This window comes from Diplodia corticola (genome assembly GCF_001883845.1).
Source record: "Diplodia corticola strain CBS 112549 chromosome Unknown scaffold98, whole genome shotgun sequence".
Lineage (NCBI taxonomy): Eukaryota > Fungi > Ascomycota > Dothideomycetes > Botryosphaeriales > Botryosphaeriaceae > Diplodia > Diplodia corticola.
This window is the reverse complement of record NW_017971577.1, coordinates 14,114-36,696: the sequence shown is the minus strand read 5'-3', so window position 1 is coordinate 36,696 and position 22,583 is coordinate 14,114. Positions and strand designations below refer to the sequence as shown.

Below are 22,583 nucleotides of genomic sequence, written 5' to 3'. Positions count from 1 at the left end.
CCATCAAGATGGCCTCGCCATCAAAGCCCGCCCGCGCCGCCGCCACCAGCCCTGCCGCCGCCTCCACCTCCTCGCTGTCGCCCGGAGGCTCCGTCGACGGCCTGAGGAAGCTCCGGCTCCTCAACGCCTCGACGGCAGACCTGCCGGGCGCAGCAGCTGCCGCCGTTACCACCACCACCACCACCACCACGCCGCCGCTGCCGTCGCTCCTGGGCCGCTCACCTCCTCCCGCCCGCCTCCCGCTGCCCGTCGCGCTGCCCTCGCCCAGCAGCAACAACAACACCACCACCACCAGCACCGGCAGCAGCAGCAACACCACCACCACCACCCCGACCACCCCCCCGCGCCGCGCCCCGCGCTTCTCCACCGCGCCCCCCTCACCCGCGCCACGCTTCCCGCCGCCGCCGCCTCCCCCCGCCGCCTACATCCCGGCCGGCGCGCGCCCGCGGCGCGTCGTCAACCTCCCCGTCGATGCGTGCTGGGTGCGACCCTCGACGGTGCCCCTCCTCCCGCCCGCGCCAGTCCTCACGCCGACCGCCCCAGCGCGCACCGCGCCGCTGCGCACCGCACCACCACCAGCGCGCACCATGCCGCCCGCGCCGCTGCGCATCGCACCGGTGCGCTCGCCCGTCGCCGCCGCCACCGCCGCCATGGCCGCCGAGATCGCAGCGCGGCGCCGCGCGCGGCCGATCCCCAACTTCTCGCGGCCGCTGTCCGGGCGCGGCGGGCGCGGCGCGTGGCCCGTCCGCTCGTCGTCGATGATGGTGCATCCGCGGGGGCCGGTGGGGGTGGCGTTGTCGGAGGCGTTGCCCGGGAGGGGCTTGGTGGAGGGGTTGGAGGAGTGGGAGTTGTTGCCGTTTTGGGAGGAGAAGGAGGAGGACGAGGATGAGGAGGAGGAGGAGGAGGATGGGGAGGAGGAGGAGGAGGGGGAGGAGGAGGAGGAGGGGGAGGAGGCGGATTGGCCGCTGGGCGAGAAGCCGCTGCCGCCGCTGCCGAGCGGGGAGGAGAGGAAGGAGGAGTAGGGGGATGGGGGATGGGGGATGGGGGGTGTTTTGCGCGGCTGGAGCATCGGCGTCGACATCATGGTTTGCTGCGGTGGCGGGAGCGGCAGCAGCAACAGCAGCAGCAGCAGCAGCAGCAGCGGGACGAGCGCGGTTGCGCTTTAAAAGTTTTATGGATTTTCCTGGGTAGCCTTTTCTTCTTCTAGAGGTTTGGTTTCGGTTTCGGTTTTGGTTTTGGATTCGGTTTTGGTTTTGGATTCGGTTTTGGTTTTGGATTCGGTTCTGGTTTTGGGTTCGGTTTTGGTTTTTGGTTCGGTTTTTGGTTCGGGTTCGGGTCTGGGTTATTTCATGCGGTTTTAATTTGATTTTGAGCTTTCGTCTGCTTTATTGCCAGGGCTGGGTAGTCTTGGCTTGGGAACCGTAGCATAGCGAGGCGTGCACCATGATTTGGTACGAGTCTCAGGCAATTTCATCATTTCTCACGATATCACTTCCAATTTCAGACTGCAAAAAGCCCCGTGATGGGCAAAAAGACTGGTCTGACGACAAGTCCTATATAGAATTGATTCATTGTGTTGTCCCATGCACTCCCACCTCTGTGTTAGATTCCATCATTCAGTGGTCCTTCTGTCCCGATGTTCAACTTGTAATCTGAATCATCTTTCCAAGCTGTGATCAGCCCACTTCCGATTTGCTCCCCCTTAGTGTTATGTATAGTCCTGGATTTGCTAAAGCAATCCACTCAGGCTCTGAGAAGTTCGTGCAATAGGCCGGTGACGAGACGCTGAATGCGTACTAGGAGCCGTAACCGGAAACTGTCGTGTTTCGTTGTCCTAAAAATGGATATTCGATTGGCTTAGCTGAAATGAGAAGCCGCTTCTGAATGTGGTCTACCCGAAATGGAAGTGTTGAGGCCTTGACCATGATGAGTGATGTTGATGGTGTGCGCCATTCAGACTACGTTGCCGTGCGCTGCTGGTGTCGCCGGTGGTGGCGGCGGCGGAGTGCTATATAGATTGTAAGTAGATACGATTGGAAGCTGAGTAACGACAGATGAAGGAATGATCTAGATAGCGTCTAGAATCAAGGTTCAACTGCGCACAACTTCTTACCTGGCGATCTCATGGGGCCGTGGGTCCCATTCCCCATTGCGAAGCCTCACCAGCTTCCTATCAACCCACTCGGCGGTGTGGGCTCCCCAGCTCCGCATTATGTGCCCCCTCTGGTCCCAGCTCAGGCTTCGAACCTGGCCTCGCGTCCAGAGTCTCCGGCACCTGACTCTCGCGGCCGTCAGCGATCTCTCGCAGAAGCCTCTGAGACGGAGGAGATCCTCCCTCACCACCTCGAGCTCCCTCTTCTTCTCCTCGAGGCGGACCCAAAGGACTCGAGCCTCCGCCTCAGCGGCTTTCCGCGAGAGGATCCGGTCCGGACCTTTGGTCTGTGAACCAGCGGCGAGGACGCGGAAGCCCGGGCGGGCTTGAAGGCCTTGGGCGGCGGGGTGCGGAAGGGAGTAGCCTCGGATTCCTCATCGTCGTAATCGGAGGTCTCGTCCGAGGTTTCCTCCGCAGCTTCGGCCCGATATGCCATGGACTTCAGAAATTCTGCTTCGGATTGCGATATGATTACTTGTCCCCTGTTGGAGAACATCCGGGCGTCTTTAATGGCGCGGTGTGAGTCGTCCACCTTTCCCTTGACGAGGTGCGTGGTCTGTAGGGAGACGGCAGAGTCGACCTTAGCACCGTGTTCCTCCAGCCAGTTGGTCAGGATCCTCTGGCTTTGAAACACCTCGCAAGTTCCGGCGAGGACCACGCGATAGCCCTTGAGGCTATCTAGGGAGACGACCTTCTGTTGAAAGATCTTGTTTGAGCGTCCCTAACCCGCTGGCGTCAAGTGGTCGTTGGCCCTTCTTTCAAAAGTTGACAAATAATACTAGGACACGTCTGAGGACTAACGCCATACGCGAGTGTATGATGCTGTGCTCAAAACATCATCAGAACTTACTCTGCCCGAACAAGACGCACTTCAAGGGGACGATTCGCAGATGACACTTCTCACTAACCCGCTACCTACTTGGTGTTAAGTGTATGTGCGATGTCATATGACTCGTCCTGTTTCCTATTTCAGTAACTCTCTACGGGTGCACTTAAAAATTTCGCTGTCCTGGGTTGACGAACCCTTCTCAACTACCTTTCTCGACCGACTCTGCGTTCAGCACTACATTGCGAAGCAACGTTTACAAGAACGTCTACCACAGACTTGCGACTGCCATGTCGGACAACAACATGCAAGGCGTTGAGATGAACGAGGCCACTCCTTCTCGCCAGTATGTCAGCCCATTCCAATCCAAGAACCCGCAATGAATCACTGACAGCATCTTTCAGGACCGACTCTGGCCAGAGAACCCAGGCCCCCACGCACCTCCAGTCCAGCAGCGCAATCACTGTAGCTGCTCCACCTCCGACGCCCACTCAGCCGGTACTTTCGGCCCAGCCCGCGACGACTTCCTTCGCCATCAACCCATTCAGCGAGACGCCCTTCCCGACCGGTCTAGCCGGCAACAGTACCAGCCCAGCCACCGCGATCACCCCCATTGCCAGTCTCCAGACGGTATCCACCAGCTCAAACTCATCGAACCGCGCCACACCGTCCCCCGTTATCCTCCGCCGCCCAGGCACGGCCACCATCGCACCCTGGCACACTTGGAACCGTCTCCTAGGCATCATGCGCCGGATCCCGGGCGACACATCCGCCGGCATCGAGCACATCCACCGCCTGGCGTCGCGCACCATGAGCCTCCGCGCCAGCAGCGTCGGCACGAAGGCGGTCCGCAAGGCGGAGGCGGCCAAAGGCCACACCCTGCAGCCGACGGAGCGGAAGGCGGTCAAGAACGCGGCGGTTGCGCGGGATCCGTTTCACACTCAGCTCGTCGAGGTCATGGGCGGGAAGGGGGCGAAGCATACGGATGAGCAGTTGGATAAGTTCGTGACAGGGAGGAGGGTCACGTATCGGTGCTGCCGCTGCCATAAGGTGGCTAGGACGAACCAGGCGGGCGGTTTGGTGGCGCTTTCGGGGAGGGGAGAGCCGGTGTGTGGGTGTGGTCATGTGCTTTGCTTGATCTGTCTGCACGTTCAGAGGATGGGCGATGAGCTCATCGAGTTTGAGTTCATGGGCTTGGACGACGAGGATGAGGATGGAGCTGGGAGTCAGGATGGTGGCAACGGCGGTGGAATGGGTGATGCGGACATGGTGATGGAGATCGAGGCGTAACTCACTCGTCTGGTCCGGAGGAGACGAGTGAGCCAGATCTGGCGCTGGGTCTTTCTCTTTGGTTGTCTTTGGATGTCAGATACAATGCAGCCTCAGCCAGCGCAGCGCATGGTGTTACTGCGGTGCTGGCGCTACATGTAGATATAACGCTTAGGGAAATGGTACTCGGTATCTCAAGCTTGCTCCTGCTCATCGTACTCGCGCCTCCGTTTCGCCTGGCATGCGTCGCTGTCATGGAGAGATCCACATGTCCCACCGTCTCACCCGCCCAGAGCGCGCTCACGCGCCAAGCGCATACACCCCCCGCCCGCGCCTTCCATTTGCCTCACCCCCTTCCCTATCCAGACTGGCATGACGTAAGGCCCCACCCGTGCTGTCACGCCCGCGCACTGGGTCTCGTGCCAGGGCTCTGCTAGCGCCATCGGAAACCTTTATAAACCCCTCCGCCCCTCGACCGTCCAACTCTTCTTTTCTTCAGAACGCTCTCTTTGCCTTTTGGCTTAGATTAAATGCAGTGGTTGTTCTTTTTAGTTTAATCTCTAAAATGGTCCTACGGGGCCGCTTCTATTGATTAAACCAGTTTTTGGACCTCGCCTTGGAGCCGCTGAGCGCTGCTCATGTTCCGAGGCACAGTGTCGCTCCTATTGCACTGTCTGGAGCTGATGCGAACCTTTTTCTTTTCGTCGCTTAACTGGCCTTGCGCTGGTGATCGAGGAAGAGAGGTGGAGGAGAACTGCAGCCTTCCCGGTGAGCTTACTGATTGAGGACAGTTGCGTGGTGCGTCTAGAGCAATGGAGCGCATTCTTGGTGTGTACTCGGGTCTTCTGTGCTCGTGATGCGTCCCTGGTCGTGCGCTAATGGTGTTGCGCCCGATGCCGCCGTCCAGCTGAGTCCGCTCTGCGTATGCCCCGCCATAGTTGGACGTCCCATTCATGCACCCAAGCGGCAGATGTAGAGGCGAACGTGCGCTTCTCACTCCAGACAGACTGCACATTCATTTGCACCATCGTCTCCGCTTTGTGCAACAGGTGTCGTGGTTCATCGAGGCGCACGGCGGTGCGCGCAATGCGATGGATGGCCGCCCGCACTTTGCGCTGTCGGCCCAAAACTCATGATGGTAAGCCTCTCCCACCTACCAAGTGTACAGCTGTCAGCGCTTAAGCCTTCGTCGTGACTGCTCCGCTAGTGCTGTCGGCTTCTCTCGTGTTGCGCAGTGCTGACATCGCTGTTGGCCGGCTCGACGTACACTCAAGTGTCTGGTCATGTTCGCGTTGCGCTCCACCCTCAAGCACTCTGTCGGCTCGACGGACCAGCTCTGTAGATGGAATGAGCTTGAGAGACGGTATCGGACAGAGCTCCATGCTAGCTACATGCTGGCAACACGCCCTCATTGGCCCCTCCCTTGAAGGCGCGACCGCGGCGCTGCGGCCCACTTTCAAATGGTTATCGGCACCCGACACATCTTGGCTTCACCGTCCAGCCGCTTCATGTTGCGACCGTGTATCTAAAACTTACGCGAAGTAGAGAGGCAAGAAACCTCCAACGGACGATGCCATCCTATGCTTACCAACGCGCCGTTGCCAGAAACCCAAACAGCAAACACCATCTTTCGCCCTACTCATCGCTAGATTGAGTGCAAACCGAGCACCCGTGTCGATGTTACCTCGCCGGACACCTCCACCAGGCGTAGACCAATCACCAGAGTCGACACCAGGGGGCGACCCATATGCGCGACCAGCCATCGGCTCTAGCCTCACACTTGGCTAAATTGACGATACAACCTTCACGACCAAGGGATCTGGGAGGTATATACGAGATATCTGATCTACCAGAAAGGCTACCTCTCAAAGACTTGAGATCATGACGGGGAAAGCAGTTCCGCCAGATCCACTGTCCACAAACAATGCAGCAACAAGGTCACAGGTCCAAAGGCTCTAGCACGCCAGACCCCTGGCGAAATCGAGCGCCGTCAGGCAAAAGACCAGCGGCCCCTCTTCAACGCATCGTTCCTCAGAGGACAGGCATCACCGGCAGGCTGCAGCACCCTCGGATCAACGTCGAGCTCTTTCGCCCTCGATCCCCCGCTTCCACCACCTTCGATCCGCACAGTGCTATCGAGCAGATGCTCATGAAAGCGTCCTTGCACACGAAGACCAGTTTCTTCTCCTCGATTGCCACCACCGCTTCCGAAATGGCCTTCACATACTGAGAGAATATACTGCAACGGGATCCGCCGGGACGGGAGTGCATCGAGGCCACACATTCTGACAAGCGAGACGGCTGGGTGTCTCTCTATTCCCGCTGTCAGAACCGCTCTCGCCGTGAAGGTAACGATCCTCCCAGATCTTCTCTTGGGCCTTCCGAGTTTCAATAGCAATGCTCGCTGTTGACTGTGTATTGCGCCCCCTCCTTTGGACGAGATACACTATTGGACCGTAAAAGATACCTACGAGCCTTGGAAGCTTCCAGTAAAGTCGTCCCTTCGCCAACAGAGCTGTCCTCCATGTTTCAAAGACGGCATCGGGGCTGTAGAAGAAGGCTAGAGGATGCAATCACTGTGGGGCGCGACTGAACCAAGTAAGTAACCTTTGCTGCCGGCTTCTCATTAGCGTACTGCAGCTCATCAGCTATGAAAGCACATTACTTCATTCCAGCTGGCGATCGGCATCATGGCCATCCGTATGCTGTCTGTGAATGGATGTGACTCGGGGCCCATGCCATCTTGCCGAAGAGGCATGAAGCCATGGTTCTGACTTTGAGTAATTCAATACAAGCAAGGAGGGCTCAAGATGTTCCGGACGAACTTGCTCGCTCCTCGTGGTAAACCCTACGCCCGCCCCCGTACGAGACGTCCCATGGGAAAGTCTCTTTCACGAATTCTGACCATTCCCTTGTCTGGTTTACCAGCTTCGTAGCCTTACTGCAATGTAGAACATGTTCTTGGATAGACAGGTGTAGCAGTCGCACCAATATCAGTCTCCATGGGCGACGAGCAAGCGTGCTCCTGTCTGCGGTTCAGTCGAGCCAGCAAGCCTCTGCCAGCAAGCTACCTACCCTCTTTGCCCATAAGTATCCATTCCCGCCATGTGTTTCACAGCCGTGTGGGATGTTGAGCGTGGCAGGGAAACCGGTCGTCGAGACGTCTGATCGATTGGGAGTTTCGCCGGTGTTTGGGCAACACCCTTTGTCTCTGCCACTTCACGCACCTCCAGGAATGAATTCGTTGCTCAAGACACAGTGATTTTTCGAAAGCACCAAGGAGCCGGTCGTGTGGTTGGAGAAGAGACAATGTAAACATACAATGCAAGCCACGCGCTGATGGCCCTCTCTATAGCACCTTCCCAGAATGTGTTGTCGATCCATGGTCTGTCGACTGAAGCTTCGCACACTGAAAGCCAGCGCACCCTTCGTAGCAGGGATTTGTCTCAATGATTTGTTTTCAGGATGGAAGTTCCAGCTCGCTGCGGTTCGTTGGTGACGTATGTTCTTTGACGCGGAGGGGCTGACATCGATCGGAGAAAAGAAGGATGGAAAGAATGTAAATTCATGAGGGGATTTGGGAGACATCTGTGTAAGCTTGCGTAGTACAGAACTATCTCTATTATATCCTTCAATTAGCAGCACAAGGCGACGAATAAACTTTACAGACAAGGAGATTCTTCCACTTACCTCGAATAATGATGACCACGGGACTTCTTCGTAGCTTCAGTATCTCAGTTGGGGCTATGAGAGGTCCTGACAGTTTGGTATTTGGTGGAGAGACGTCCGGCTTCCATGTGCGTCAAGGCACCTGGTCGCAAGCAGGGCGAGAGCACCCATGGGCTTCACAGACCGCGCTATGCGCGCATCGGGTTTGAATAGGGCTATTATGACCTACTCTATGCGTTTGAGGGAGCATGCGCAAACCTATTACCGTGTCAGACATGGTTGAGTGCGAATTGGCCTGATCAGCGGGTAGCATTGGGGTGCGAAAGAAACCTGATCACCCGTCGCCGATGGGCTCCGATACTGCTTCCGGGGCCACGGAGAAGTGCATAGAGATACTTTTCCTAAGTCGAGCGGGCCTGTTTCGAATCGACAGAGTTGGCGCGAATCAGCAGGACGGGGTCCGGAGTCGCATGGTGTGCCTGCTATGGCTGAAGTCAGACCGAGCCACGCCGGTTCGAAGCGCGCTTCCTGATGCTGAAAAGTCTTCTCGCTGTGCAGCGCGGATTAGAATCCGCGGTAGCCGATAAGGAAGTTGGCGGGCTGGCGGACGCTGTGGCGGCGCGTCGGCGCTCGTGACTTCGCTTTGCGACCCTTCACTTTTCCTACGCTTCCATGCCCTCGCACACCCTACCTCCTCGCCACACCAAACCTTGCCAAACGGCTCACCACTTCTGCTACTCAGTTGCTACGAAGACTATCCACCAAGCTCTTGCTGGCACCCTCTCAGCTGATACATGGGCCTTCGCGCCTTGCGAAGCGTCGTGGTCTGAAATACACCACCGTGCAGCCACTAGTCAGGTACTTCAGCTACTCAAGCCCTCCGCACCATCCTTGCCGTCAGTACTCACCGTCGCGTCTCATTGGTTGGGGAGAGCTCCCATGACTGTTACCCAAGGTCATCCACTCCAGCTAGGTACCGCTTCGTCCTAGAGCTACTCTCGCTCTACCAGTACCATGAGCTTCTTCTGCGTGCGAGAGGCCCGCTTGAGAATCCATTGCACTCACTCCCCTTGTCTGAGTCACAAGTTCTCACGCAACGAGCCAGGGCATCAAGGACCGTAGCTGACTGAACGCCATGCGTAGATCTTCGTCTCCGCCTCTACTTTTACGACATCCAGCCTTCGAACAACATTTCCTCCCATGCCAACTACTCGCCATAACGTTGGAAGATCTCCCAGCTCAGAGGCCCGATCCACTGCTTTCAGCACCGCCTACAATGAGGAGACGAGCAGCATCGGCACCCTTGACCAGCCAAAAACGCACCGACACAACGTTCTACCTTAGCGTCGGCATTCGTCAGAGTCACTGCGCCGATATTCCTCTTGGAGTCCATCATCTTTGGGCAGAGGATTACTCCTACTCTACAGCACTAAACAACGTAGCGATCATTTCTCTCCGTCTCGGTGCACATCATCAAGAGACTATCGAGAGACTACATGTGCACTACGCAGGATCTCCGCCCTACAAAGCTGGGCTGAGGGTGCTCCCATCCTCGCTTGCCAGAGAAAGGGCTGCGGTGCTTCCCGTCCTCCCCTTCACTGTTGACAATCCATGCTGGGCCGAACCAGTGCTGGAAACCATGTCCCACCAGCACACAGCGAAACTAGCTCAGGGGTGCAGTAATATCAGCGACGAAGACCCAGAGAACATCGTAGAGACGGTTAAAGTTGCGACTTGCGAACAGCTATCTTCAGTCGGCTCACTGACACTCTTTGGGGGGAATCTACCTCAGGACGCATCAGCCAGCCAAGCCAACGGCCATTGCAAGTGTGCCAGAAACGAGGCTGTGAGTCAAAGAAGCCAAATGTAACTGCATTGCCACTGACCACTCAATACAGATATCAGACTGCCTAATCCTTCGAATCGATGCTTCACAGTTGCCTTTCCATCCCTTGAAGCCAGCGAAAATCATACAAAGAACACCAACTTCTTCACAACATGCATCGCCTTCCCTCCTTACTACCTCACCACCCCGCAGCATTGCCGGCCATAGCAATAGCGGATCAAATACCATACTCTCAGATGGCATGGATGATGTACTCAGGTTGCTCATTACGAAGGTCTCGCTCTGCTGTCCGCAGCCCGCCTCTTCCACGCCGCTTTTGCGACCCGATGCCTCGAAGAATGATAACCAGCAAAACATCGAGATCGGGCCCAAAAATCACCATGAGGTACTGGACACCAAGCAGATGATGCTACCCAGGTACAACTGGGTTCAGGACATGTGCTACCATGCGCAGATGGCGCGCGAGCAGCAGAAAGTTGAGATGAATCATGAGGTAAGAGTCCTTTCCTTGCGAAAAGAAAAAGAGCCAGATTTTGATGTACTGGCATACTAGAAAAGCAATGGCTGATGACTCTCAATCTCACAGTTCCTCAAGTCGAGCAATTCTTCTACCCTGCCCAACCCTCCTCACAAACGTATTCGGTCCTCTTTGAACGCCGAGACAACGGGGCTTCTACCGGACTTCGTGCTTGACGACGATAATACAGAAATCAGTTGTGAAGAAACATCGCTTTCATCGAGCATCATCCAATCAGGCGGAAGCAAAAGGTCACTAGAACACTTGGAAGCGTTGGCAGGACTTGGTTTGTTAAACAGCAAGCACGCCGCTCACTGTGCTCTCCTTCCGTTGGCACCACCTTTTGCCTCTCCACTCAACACCTCCATCTTTCCACCTTGCAGTACCCCTTGGTCTTCGGCAAACACCACAGATATCTGCAAATCGACACCGATAATTCGACCATGGCCTCCAGATTCCTTGGTCTTTCGACATTTCCGCAATGCTCCGGAGTGTCTTTGCGAACGCCACCGTCGCAATTCAAACGCCTACTGCGCGCCCTTCCGACCACAGCCGCTCTCATTCTCGTCGATATGGCTTGGTGTTGCAGCACGAAGCCATTTCGCCGCAAGTGGAGCCTTTTTGCTACGCCCTACTGAGCGTAAGCCCGTGTCAGCTAGATTGATTGAGATACCACTCTCATGGGGAAGAGGACGAACGGCTCCTCCTCAATACGAGAAGGACTCAATCGAATACGAGAAGAAATTTTTTTTCGAACGTGAAGGAATCGGTCCCGACGAGCTCCACGGACGTAGGTTCTGCCGCAACAGCCATGGAAAGTCATGCAGGACGCAAGGGCAGACCTACCGGGGCGCTTACCGAGTAAGATGCATGCAATGCAGGGCAAGAGGGGCCGGCGAATGGGGACGAAGTTTCTGCTGACTCCGTCTTGCCTCTGGGATTGATTTTACTCCAGCCTTTGAGGGTGAAGAAGGCATGGATGTCCTTCAGCCGTAGCCGGACTATCCGAAGACAAGGGGTCTCCTTGCAGCTAGACACCGACCGCTGTCGATGCCCCGAACTACATCGAAAGGACCCCACACCTTGATCTTACTCCTGTCTTCGAGGGTGAAGCAAGCATGAATGACCTTCAGCCGCGGCCGTGTTCTACAAAGGCAGAGCTGGACAAGACTCAACGTGTCCGTGGTCGCTCTAAAAGCCTTACTGAACACCTCAGATCGTGAGCTTAACGCACCCATCATCGTCGCTTCCTAGGGCAATCATACTCTGGATCAGGTCACTGTTTCAGTCTCCGAGCTAACTGCGCACGTTTGGGGCATTTTTGGAGGGATGAAGAGATCAAGAAGCGCACACTCATCCTCCGGTCCCTCGAATTCCACGCAAGCGGGTAGAATAAATCTGTAGTCATTTTTGAGTTTAATGGATGATTGAAAACTGCAGGCCGCTGGCCACACGACACTCCGGTGACTGGCAGAAGATTTCGGAGTTCGATGAGGTTAACAGCAGCGAATACGACAACTCACGGTTGAGAGACAATGCGGCTGTCGTGGAAGTGTGAGAAGAGCCGTTACTCACACCCGGCATCCGTCACGTATCTGACCAAAGAGTCATTCCATTATCTTGCCTCACCGGTCCTACCACCGCGAGATTTCCCATCCAGCCATCTTTCCGTCAGCTAACCATCCAACTACTCCAAGGAGTAACCCCTCGAGCAGCCTGCATCATTCTCGTAAGCACACGACTGATCCGAGGGTTTCGCCGTTCAGATACGCAGGAATGGCCTTAATACGAACAGTTTCCCTTGCTCTTCCTCGCCACGGGCAGTCTGCTTTTGGTGCGAGCAGATCTCTGGCTCTTTCGGGCTGGTTCTCCGAACACTACGGGCATTTCCCAACTCCCATTCATTGCATAACAAACTTCAATTATCAGGTCTTTCTCTCTCCGTCAAGCTTTCAGACGAAACGGACGTTTTTCTCCATCGGGAATTCTACGATAGCAGATATTACGAGGTCAGCGCTAGAGGCGGATCAGCAGGCAAGCATTTTCAGAAGCGGCCACCGGCCACACTCTGTCACCGTGGGCGGCAGCTGTGTAACAATGCACCCCGTGCATCATTGTCACAACCGCCGGCTGTCCTCGATGTTATTGACGGCTACCGTCCCGGCTTCCCCCGCATGTGATCCCAGGTCTTACCGTACGGCGCTGCCGCTTTCAAATCCCAAGCTCCTTTGACATGCGATCTATCCCCGAGACCAAAGCTTTCTGGTATCCACGACTCCGTAAATTCCGAGATCTTTTCAATTCTCCATCTCTTCCGGATCCCAAGCGTTCACAAAGCCCCACGCTTAGAGACACGAAGCTCTTGCAATTTCAAGGCCTTCCGGATATTCCCAGCTCTTACCATCCCAAGCTCTTACGGATCCCTGATTCTCGCACTCCCAAGCTCTCAAGAATCCCAGAAACTGCGTTCACCCCAGGGGCCCAGCCTCCGCACCGCTTTTCCAAGTTGTTTCCGTGGCTCCGGATCTCAGCATACAGATACTGGCTGTCCTTTGCAAATTCCAGGCTCGTTTGGTTCTCCAGCTCCTTCGCCACCATGTCTCACCCGAAAGCCTCCTCTACAGCGCTCTTTTTCTCCCAGGTCCCGCAACAAGCCCTACCATGCATCGCCACCCACTGCTTAGAGCCCAGCGCACACTGCATGTCCAGCGTACGGCTTTGCTTCCGCCGAATCCGCTCCCGAAGGGCTCCGTAGCCTCCCAGCCGCCCCACGACCTCCTCTTAACCGCTACAAGCCACTCTCCTCTCCATCAAGCAGCATAGGGTCTGTGGTTTAGTGGTATAATATTCCCTTAGCATGGGAGAGGTCCCGAGTTCGATTCTTGGCGGATCCAATAGTCCTGGTTGACATCAGGGTCGCATGCGGCTTACTTTTTTGCCCTGCTCCAGGCTGCGGCACAATGCCTTTTTTGGTCCTTTTGTTTTCTGCTTGGGGGACCTCGAACACAGGAGAGCGAACTGCGGAGTGCGAGGGCTGGATTGTGGTCTTTTGGCGGGCCGGAAGCGTTGGTGGTGAGGAAAAAATTTTGCCGCAATGCCGCAAATTTCCCGATTGCCCGGAGAACCCGACGTTGCTCAGGACTCCGGTTGCGGCATTCCGCTGCTCTAGTGCTCTACGGCATTCCAGCTCCTTCGTACGGGACTGGGCATGTGGTTTGTTTTCCGGAATGGGTGACCAAAGTTGACCTGGAAATATCCTGGACGGAGTCTCGCATGACGGCAACCAATCCACCGAAGTAGTCGACGCAACAAACAACACACGCGAACGGAGCTTCCCCAGACCGGGCTTCTCGAGAGGAATCAACTGGCGTGCGGACAATTCAAGGATCGAAAATTGGCCGTGGACGGCCAACGGCCTGGCTGCATGTCAACGTACAAAGGCAGGAGACGGCAACAGCCAAGTCCGTGAAACGGAAGACGATGCTCAAGAAGAGAAGAGGGAATCCTTGGCGGATCCATTGATTAACGGCGGCGTCCGCTCGAACCAATCTCGTCCATCCTTGTAGAGAGCGACCAAGATACAAACAGCCATTTGGGTGGTGAACATGAGGTTGTAGCGCTGCCATTCATCACTCCCACTGGGCTGGCCCTGGCTGCGTCCTGCTCCTCAGTTCGGTGATGGTGATGGCCGCTTGAGAAAACTTCACTGGACTTCCGCTTTGCGACCATCTGACCAAGAATCGATGTGTACGGCCCTCTGCGAATTCCGAATCCATGGTCGATTCGTGGCTGTCACTTGCAAGAGCGACGCGTCAAGGACCGACAGCACCTGATCATGCACCAATCAATAGCTGGATTCTAAAATCCATCTAGAAAAATATACCCGCCCCCAATGAGGAGATTGGGAGCCCCGCCCGCCCAGGCTTTTACCAGTACGACGACTCGAAAGTAGCCTTGACTTAGTCCCTCCGAGCCGCTGGAAGACCAGCCCGCTCTCGCACGTTGGTCGGCACATTGTCACGTGCTGGACGATTGCCCTTGGCAGAGAGGATAATAGGTGGAACGGCTGCCCGCAATCAAGGGGACAACGGAAGCCACGTAAGACCCTCAACTGGAAGGACAATGGCGCGAGCTCGGGCCGGGCTTCCGGGCGGTCGAAGGAAATTTGAAAACCAAACAACGCTGATTGTTGTGTTGGGAAGAGGAAACCTTATCTGCACGTACCTGGGGCTTCGGCCTGCTTAAATACCTGATTCTGGCGCGTCGGGCGATGGCGTGATGGCGGCTGCATCCGGTATCGGTACGTGCGATGATTCGTGCGAAACACTAGGGCCATGCATCCGGAGCGGGGGCTTCACCGGGTAGACCTTGTGTTGAAAGATCTTGTTTAGGCGGCTCTGAGTCTCTTTGCTGAGGCTCGTGCCTCCCCTGCTCGGCGCAGACAAGCTTGCATCCGGCACCGATACCGCGGTCCACAGATCCAGCGGTCTATCTACAAAAGCGGGCATCCTCGTGGGGAGCTTCGCTCGCCTGCGTTAATCCAGGTTCGCGGCGACGGTTGCCAAGTAGGGCTGCGAGTCCGGGTGGGTAGGGGAATTGTCCCCCGGCTGGTAAATCATGCTACCGTCACGGTAATCCTGCAAGACCTTAAGGACCGAAGGTGGCCATCGTTGACCTGGGTCCATCCGCTCTGGATCGATGACGTACTCGCGCTGTTGGAAACCCGCCGGGTTAAGATTGCTCGAGTAACCGAGCCCCTTGGCCCGGTCCTCCCGGCGGAACCACCTCTAGAGGCTTATGGCGTTCGCGGGGTTTCCTACTTCCGCGGCGAGCTGCTGGAAACCGTAGTCCCCGACGTACGCGTATCCGCCACACGTTCCGAAGACCTGAGAGCCGTCCTCGGCTTAGAGGATCGCGGGTCGGCCCATCGGCTCGACCCGATCGCAGGGTGCTCCCTTCTGCGAAAAGTTCGCGGGCCAATATTTGTGGAGCTGGCGCGACGAAAAGCAGCCTGTCTCGGCTGCGCACCTCCTGATCTTGTATGCCAGCTCGCTGGACAGGATGACGCCCGCGGGGGGCAGGTTCCTCACCGGGTATCCGTCCATCGCTTGACCATTACGATTTTCAGACCCGGCCCTTCTCCCGTGGCCCCGACCTTTCGCCTCGAGTGGAAACGAACGTCCCATGCAAGCACCCGCAGAACAGGAACAGAAATGGCAATTGTTGCGGCGCCGGAATTATTATTACCAAGACTCATGCATCGCGTGCAGTCGTTTCAGGCTAGCAATGCTCAGTCATTGCTTGCCACCTATCTTGTCCACCTCGCTCGCTCTTTCGGCAAATGCACTATGGCAGCAACCCTTCGAACGCGTGTTCGCTCTGTGTGGCACCCTTCGTTTCGTCGAACCTTCTACAGTAAACGAGCGGTTTTCGCCACAATAAATTCTCTGGGATCACCGACTATAGAAGAAATCGACGTCTGGCTAGGAGACCCTCACGAGGCATACGTCGTTGTTCCTCCACACGTCAGTAATGCCATCAAATCATCCTCGAAGGGCAGTCTATCAGGAAACGTATCCACTGATATTCGATCACAACGCGCGGTAGTTTTCTTGCGGTAGATCCTTTGCTAAGTTCTTTAGAAAACGTACTTAGCTTGCTTCGCTCCAGAATCGGAACCGTTTCCACAGCTTGTAATCCCTCAGGATCTTCCGAGCACAACAAAAAATAAAACCAGCCATGCGACGCTATTTTATTTCGAGTCTACGCCCACACACACAATTGCGCTTAATGGGACACCAGACTGTAAGGGTACTGAGCCTTGGTGATGATGTTTGGCTTACACCCATCAGTTGCATTCGCGAAACAACCTGGAGAAAGTTATCGGACGCTGCAGCCAGTGCTCGACAAGCTCAGAGATAAATGAGATCTTCAGTCGATCACATGCGATCGTAGCGACCGATCGCTCTGCGCAATACATGTTCATCGAATCACCCAACGTGTCGCTCACTCTACCACCCGTCCACGCAGACTGCTTAATGTGCGGCTGGGCTTTCAGGGCAGAGAATAACGAATGTTGGTACTGGGAATAAAACAGCAGATTACGGGCACGAAGAGTACCTCCCCATAAGGTGGCTATAGTTCTGGCCGCAGCTTAGCCAGAAGGGTGGCTGAGAATAACGTCAAGTGGACTGGCGGCAGCGCCACCATCAGCTTCTCTGATTGAAGCAGAAGACTTCAACGAAAAGCATTGACTAGGGGATGTCTTGCTGAAAAGGCAAGCACCAGACTGTCTTTCTTTGAAGGCTGGTAGGTGACGCATGATTTTAAAGGCTGGAGTGGGCATTGAAATCGGGGCCAGTGAGCTTTTGGACTGGAAGAGTGGGAAGAACGGTGGCGACCCGGAATCTCCATCTGACTGGAGAGAAAGCTGTTGAGGCATTAATGGATTGGGTAGGACACTCAGAGACTTGAGGACGGAATAGAGGATGACTGAGATTATGGGAGAGGAAGAGACGGAAAGCTTGAAGAGCCAAAGGGCAAGACGTCAAGAACAATGGAAGGCATGAAGAGGATGGGAAGAAAAGGCACCGCAAGACAGTCACCAGGCACCGTCTATTACGGCAATCAGCTTCCAAACTTGGGGAGAGGAGTCCGGATGCGCCCTCAAGCAGCGTTGAGTCGTACGCACAAGCCAAGGTCATCCACAGGAGCTGGCATTATAGTGGGCATGCCCATCTCAGAGCTCGATTCCCTCGTGCATTCTCTCGACTCACGTGGGGACGCATCTCTCAAGGCACATTCACCCAAGTTGACAACCTCCAGTCGTCCTGCAACGGCCAGACGCTCCACGGTGGACTCCGATCGACTTGCCGTAGTTCGACACCTTCCCCGGCATCCGTAATCAGCTGCAGCCCCAGCATCGAGGCCGCGGCCCGAAGCGTACACCGTATTGCAGTATCCCTGTCAAGGCGTGCCGCGTCCCGCGTGCCACGTCCCGCGAGCTTTGCTACGTCGGTTCGGTCATGGCCGCTTACCGCAAACTGACACCGCCCAAAGGACACCGGACCACGTCGGTAGGCGCGGCGCTGCAGAAGTTCCACCAAATCGGTCACGCAAACCTGTGGCCCGAGTCGGCCTCTCGCTGCGGTTTTTCCAATTCGTGTTCATGGCGTAAATGGACAGGGATTATGACGACATTGACTGAATTATCGCTGGCTCGGGGCCCTGGGTCGAGGCGTTGCCGCGCGGAGACAAAGAGAAGCTTCCGGTTACCGCCATGGACATCCGATTCGGTAAAGACGATTTAGCCATGGGCCAGAATGCACTGGAAGAAGATGGACGCGGCCAGTCGGAAGCAGACACCGGGTATTGGGTCGGCTACAACCAGCTACTTGCACACGGGCAAACCCTGATCTCCATCACCGCCGTGGCTGCGTCCGCAGTAGCCTCCCTCCATGCACCGGCTGCGGTGTCCTTTCCCGGCCCTTGCTCCGACTCAGTTCTTCACCGGCTGCCTGATCATTGTGGTGTTCTTGTTGATGCCGCTACCGCCATACTCGGAGAGGTCGAATTCTACAGTGTTTTGGTCCTCAAAGCCGTGACGCTTGTACAGAGCTCTTCCGGTCTCGGTGGCCTCGAGGAAACAGATCAGGCCGGCCTTGTCGGCTTGCTCAGTACCCCAGCGGATGAGCATGGCGCCTGCACCACGGCGGTGATGGCCCGGGTGCGTGACAAGAAGGTTGAGAACTACGAGGCGGAAACGGTCAGCACGTAAAACGGCATAGAGCTTCTCGGGCAAGGCGTTACGGAGCCCCGCAGGGCGGCGGACGGGGTGACTCACAGTAGTGCGGAGTCTTGCCCATCTGGAGCCTCACGCGGTTGAGGTAGCTGAAGAAGGCGGTCTGAATACGGCCAAAGCGCTCACGCTCCTCCTCGATGGGCTCAAAAGGCTGCTCCAGCTCTCTGATCTCGTCGTCCGACCGGCCGTGATCGAAAACGGCCCAGACGGCACCGGCTATGAGCTCGTCGTTGTTGTCTGTGTCGACGACCTTCAGATGGTGAATATTTGGCTTGGATAGGCTCTTGAGGAGCTTCTCCTGGCGGTGCGCGAGGTATGCCGGGTGCGGCGTGTCGCCGTGCATGGCGCAACCGATGCCAGAGGCATCGAGGGCGGCGTTCGTCACCGTCACGAACCGCGGGATGTCGGCCTCTTCAACGCGACGGATTTCGAGCGGCATCGCGGCGGAATGCTGGGTTCTGGACGCAGAAAGAGGAGGAAGAGAGACGAGTACGACTTGAGAGGCTGTGAGCTGGGCAAAGGACTTGTGGAGGTGTTGGAGCGGGAGGAAGCGGGCGCAGCGAGATGTGCCTGGTGGGGCGCGTCTCGGCGATGCGACAGCCAAGCCGGCCGCCGCCCTCTGACGCCATTGCCTTCGACACCGCGCCAGCGCTGCATCTTGCCATTGATCTTTGGCCGCTCGGGAAGGCCTTTTCTTGGAGTCAGCGATGCTTGTCGGCAAGCACAAGGGCCGTTCAGGAGCTGGGGTGGGCTGGGCGGCGCTGCGGAGGTGGTGAGTGCGGGGAATCTGGCTCATCTCCGCGCCCCGACGACCGACGACGCTACTTACCCGCCAACATGTCAGCAACATGCGTAGGGCATTCCGCGCACCACCAGAGGCCGTACCGCAGTCATCCGAAGCCACCTATGCTGCCAGACGTCGTCGCGATGAGGAATAGCTCCCGCTCCGTGCCTTTGCCAGCGCCGCCTTCCTGCCCGGCGAGCCGCCCGCTCTCCTCGCGCCCGTTCAGCCGGCCTGCCACTCCGCTATGAGCTTCTCTGTGTCCGCCGTGGCCCCTGAGAGGGTAGACCCGAGGTAACCAAGCAGGTTCAGGGCTGATCGGGGTTGCGTTGGAGTCATGGGCGGGTGCGGCGCTGAGTGGTGGATTCGAGCGAACTGCCGCGGGAAGCTGTCGCCTTGCCCGCCGACTACGATGCCTAGCCACAGCGCAGCTCCATTGTTGCCGCACCTTTCGATCCTAGCTCAAACACCTGGCGTGAAAATGAGCGCACTCGATCCATCAGGGGAAGTCTTACCGCCTGTGATATTCTATTGCCAACCACCGCAGTTGCCCGATGAGTGAGAATGGACGATATAACGAGCAGGATAGATGGCACGAGTGCTTCTGGCACGCTCTGTTCTGGCACATGTACACATTCTCAACATAACTCGCCAGTTGCAACCCTCTGTTCCTGCCGAATCCGCAGCTCTCTGTCCCACGACCCACCACTAACTCCTCTCGCCCCTCGTCACAAGACATCCATGGCCGCCCTGCCACCCACGCGCACAACAATGCTATTGACACAATACGCACGAGGGCCGCCGGCCCACAGCCCCGGCTATGCCTTTTAGATGGTCGGTTCTGAACAAACCTCCCTCTCCTCTTTCCTTCCTACCGCATAGCCCGTCGTCCACTTCGTCTTCCGACCAGCAGCCCGACGCAAAGCCGACCGTTGAGTCACCCCTGGAGTTCACGAGAAGATCCCGTCCCAGTTGCTACAGATACCCATTGCTTGGTCAGTACTTCTCGTCCACTCTTTCCTGTGCACCTTGGTGGCTTGTCCCTTGACATTGACATCAATCTAACACCCTCCAGCAATGCCTTATTTCAACAGCGATTCCGTCGAGGAACAAAAGAAGCCTGACAACATGGGCGCTAACACGCTCAACGACTGTGTCTGTCCCGCTGCCCCGAAGATGACCAACGTCACACCTGCTCCTTTCGATTCTTCACCGTCGATCCCGGACTGCCTGCCCGAGGTCCAAGAGCTCCCCGCCGGTCTGAAGAACGCCATGCCCCGTTCTCTCAGCTCGGCCCCGGTCGTCCCAGACTGCCTACCCGAGGTCCAGGACCCCACCGTCGGCCTCACCGCCACCAACATCTCCCACCCCCACCCCGGCGTCACTGGTGTCACGGTCACGACACCCACGACCATCACCGTCCAGCTCCCCCTCCTCACACTCCTCAACCCCTCCGCCTCCACCACCAGCCTCCGCCGCCACCTCCTCGCCGCCCACCTCCGCGCCGACCCCGTCCTGCTCCTGCCCTCCGCCGACGGCGTCATCCACCTCGCAGCCAACTACCCATCCGCCGGCCAACTCGACCTCGACACGGCGCTCTCGGGCCCAGCGACCCCATTCACCACGACCCCGCTCGACTCGGACCACCTCCGCCACCTCCGCCGCTTCACCTTCCTCGTCCCCACCCACAAGGGGTGGAAGGGCGACAACGTCCTCCAGCGCGAACAGCTCGTCGACTTCCTCTTCTCCGACGCCGTCCTCCTCGGCCCCAACAAGGCCGACGCCCCCGACGACGACCCGCTCGCCGTGCAGCGCCGCTGGTTCCGGGCGCAGGCGCGCGAGCAGGCGGGCCAACGCCGCGAGTGGACGGCCGCCGTGAGGCGTTGCGTCAGGACGCTGGCGGGGGGGCTGGCGTCGGCGCTATTCGCGGATGGGGAGGTGGGGGATGAGGCGAGGGGGGAGGTGAGGGGGGAGGTGGTGTTCCAGGAGTGGTGCGATGGGTGGGGGCAGAAACGCGGGGCTGATGCGGTGATGGTGGCGGAGGTGGAGGGTGTGGTTGGCAAGATGGAGCGTTGCTATGGTAGGCGCTTGTGGAGGAGGTTGGAGGTGCCGGGGGGGACTGTGGAGGGGGGGTGGGCGTGGGCGGGGGCGGAAGAGATGGGTGAGGTGGGAGAGATGGGAGAGATGGTTGAGATGGAGGGTTGAGATCAAAGTGGTGAGCGGCTTTGAGATTGGGGGTGACTGCTACGAATGGGGAGGTAAAAGATCAGCAGATGCGGATTAGCGGGCTATCGGCCAGGTGCAACGTTGCACAAATGAAATTCTTGGAGTTCACCACAGTCTGCCCGCGGCATGCGGACTGACTTCATGCAAACTTGCTTCTCCTGCGAGGCTGAGCCCCGCTGTGGCTATGCTGCATCGACAGACTGACCGCCCACCTTCAGCCGGGCCCTTTACCTTTCCACTCACTTTCCTCGCCGTCGAAAATGGCTGAGGCGGTCGGCATCGCCGCCGCCGCGGTGCACTTCGTCGAAATCGGCACCAAACTCCTCATCGCTGCCAGCAAACTCCGCTCAAGACTCGACAATGCGCCAGACAAGGTCAAGAATTCTGAGCGGTCAGTCAAGCACCTCATCAGCCTCGTGCAGAAACCACAGACCGACCTCCGACCGACCTCTCCAACATCCCTCGCAAACTTCCTCTCCGACGACAGCAAGCTTGAAGCCAAAGACATACTGGATGACTGCACCTGTGAAGCGTCGGAGCTTCTGGGAATCCTGAATAGGCTCATATCCAAGGCGGACGATACATTCGTGAAGGGGAAGATGCGTGCATTCTCATACATCAAGAAGGAAGACGAGATATCTGAACGTTGCAAGCGTTTGGATGACTTGAAGTCGTACCTTGGAATCTGGTACCACCACCAGAGCGTGTCGCTGCTCAAAGAGCAGCTCATGGTCACTTCTGTTGCGAATGCCGCCATCGAGACACTTGGGAGTCGTGTCGATGCCGGATTCGCGGCCATTGCACATTCCTCACAGCAACAACACACCACCGTCACAGTGGGCTCTTCTCGGCAATCTGTAAGGATCTCAGCGCCTGGATACCCTCATTCTGCTAACTGTCCACAGATGAGCGTTGACTTCTCAATATCTCCCCGCGCCCACCAAAATCGAAATAGCTCGCTTCGAGGATTCCACCCGGGCTGCACCTGCGAGCGGTCCCAACTTGTGAAATCAACGTCTCGTGTCGGGCCAGCCGTTTTTACCCACATGACGACCGAATATCATGAGCGAGATTGCCCTTGCAGTTGCGTGTACCAAACGAAGGACTCCGAAACCTGCGTCAAGGTCACCTTACCTCGTCTTTTTGCCCGACATGTGGAGCTGTCGTTCAAAGGCATCTGTGCCAGGGGTGGAGTCTCACTGTATCCAAGCTTGCGGATAACAAATATCGTGGATACCAAAACCTCTTCAGCCTTTCGTCACGTAGCAGCCGCCAGGGAGCGTGTGCACAAAACACTCTTCGACGAACCGACATCGGACTTGGCCAGTAATTTCATAAACAGTCTCTACGAGGATTTCGATTTTGCACAAGTATCTATCTTGCAGGTGATCCTTGACGAGCTATACATGGATTTAAGGAAAGACTTCATAACCGGAGTCTCCTCCGTTAGAGATATGTGTGTGGATGGTACGTCGCTACTACAGGTAAGTGTGTAA

General features: G+C 56.9%; 6 protein-coding genes across 6 annotated transcripts; 5 read left to right on the top strand and 1 right to left on the bottom strand.

Annotated features, from left to right (window-relative positions):
- Positions 1 to 8: 8 nt before the first annotated feature.
- On the top strand, positions 9 to 1,022 carry BKCO1_980007 (uncharacterized protein; the record flags this gene model as incomplete). Its single annotated transcript, XM_020280072.1, has 1 exon — positions 9 to 1,022. One exon carries the CDS (start codon positions 9 to 11, stop codon positions 1,020 to 1,022), a length of 1,014 nt encoding a protein of 337 aa, XP_020125261.1.
- A 2,246-nt stretch (positions 1,023 to 3,268) lies between these two features.
- On the top strand, positions 3,269 to 4,268 carry BKCO1_980006 (uncharacterized protein; the record flags this gene model as incomplete). The annotated part of the gene is made up of 2 exons (XM_020280071.1): positions 3,269 to 3,324; positions 3,383 to 4,268. The coding sequence occupies 2 exons, from the start codon at positions 3,269 to 3,271 to the stop codon at positions 4,266 to 4,268; spliced, it is 942 nt and encodes a 313-aa protein (XP_020125262.1).
- Positions 4,269 to 9,192: 4,924 nt separating this feature from the next.
- BKCO1_980005 (uncharacterized protein) lies at positions 9,193 to 10,455 on the top strand (the record flags this gene model as incomplete). Its single annotated transcript, XM_020280070.1, has 3 exons — positions 9,193 to 9,762; positions 9,815 to 10,255; positions 10,321 to 10,455. 3 exons carry the CDS (start codon positions 9,193 to 9,195, stop codon positions 10,453 to 10,455), a joined length of 1,146 nt encoding a protein of 381 aa, XP_020125260.1.
- A 7,322-nt stretch (positions 10,456 to 17,777) lies between these two features.
- On the bottom strand, positions 17,778 to 18,519 carry BKCO1_980004 (gnat family acetyltransferase; the record flags this gene model as incomplete). Its single annotated transcript, XM_020280069.1, has 2 exons — positions 17,778 to 18,028; positions 18,123 to 18,519. 2 exons carry the CDS (start codon positions 18,517 to 18,519, stop codon positions 17,778 to 17,780), a joined length of 648 nt encoding a protein of 215 aa, XP_020125274.1.
- Positions 18,520 to 19,938: 1,419 nt separating this feature from the next.
- Positions 19,939 to 21,066, top strand: BKCO1_980003 (haloacid dehalogenase; the record flags this gene model as incomplete). Its single annotated transcript, XM_020280068.1, has 1 exon — positions 19,939 to 21,066. The coding sequence occupies one exon, from the start codon at positions 19,939 to 19,941 to the stop codon at positions 21,064 to 21,066; it is 1,128 nt and encodes a 375-aa protein (XP_020125259.1).
- Positions 21,067 to 21,347: 281 nt separating this feature from the next.
- On the top strand, positions 21,348 to 22,583 carry BKCO1_980002 (uncharacterized protein; the record flags this gene model as incomplete). Its single annotated transcript, XM_020280067.1, has 1 exon — positions 21,348 to 22,583. One exon carries the CDS (start codon positions 21,348 to 21,350, stop codon positions 22,581 to 22,583), a length of 1,236 nt encoding a protein of 411 aa, XP_020125273.1.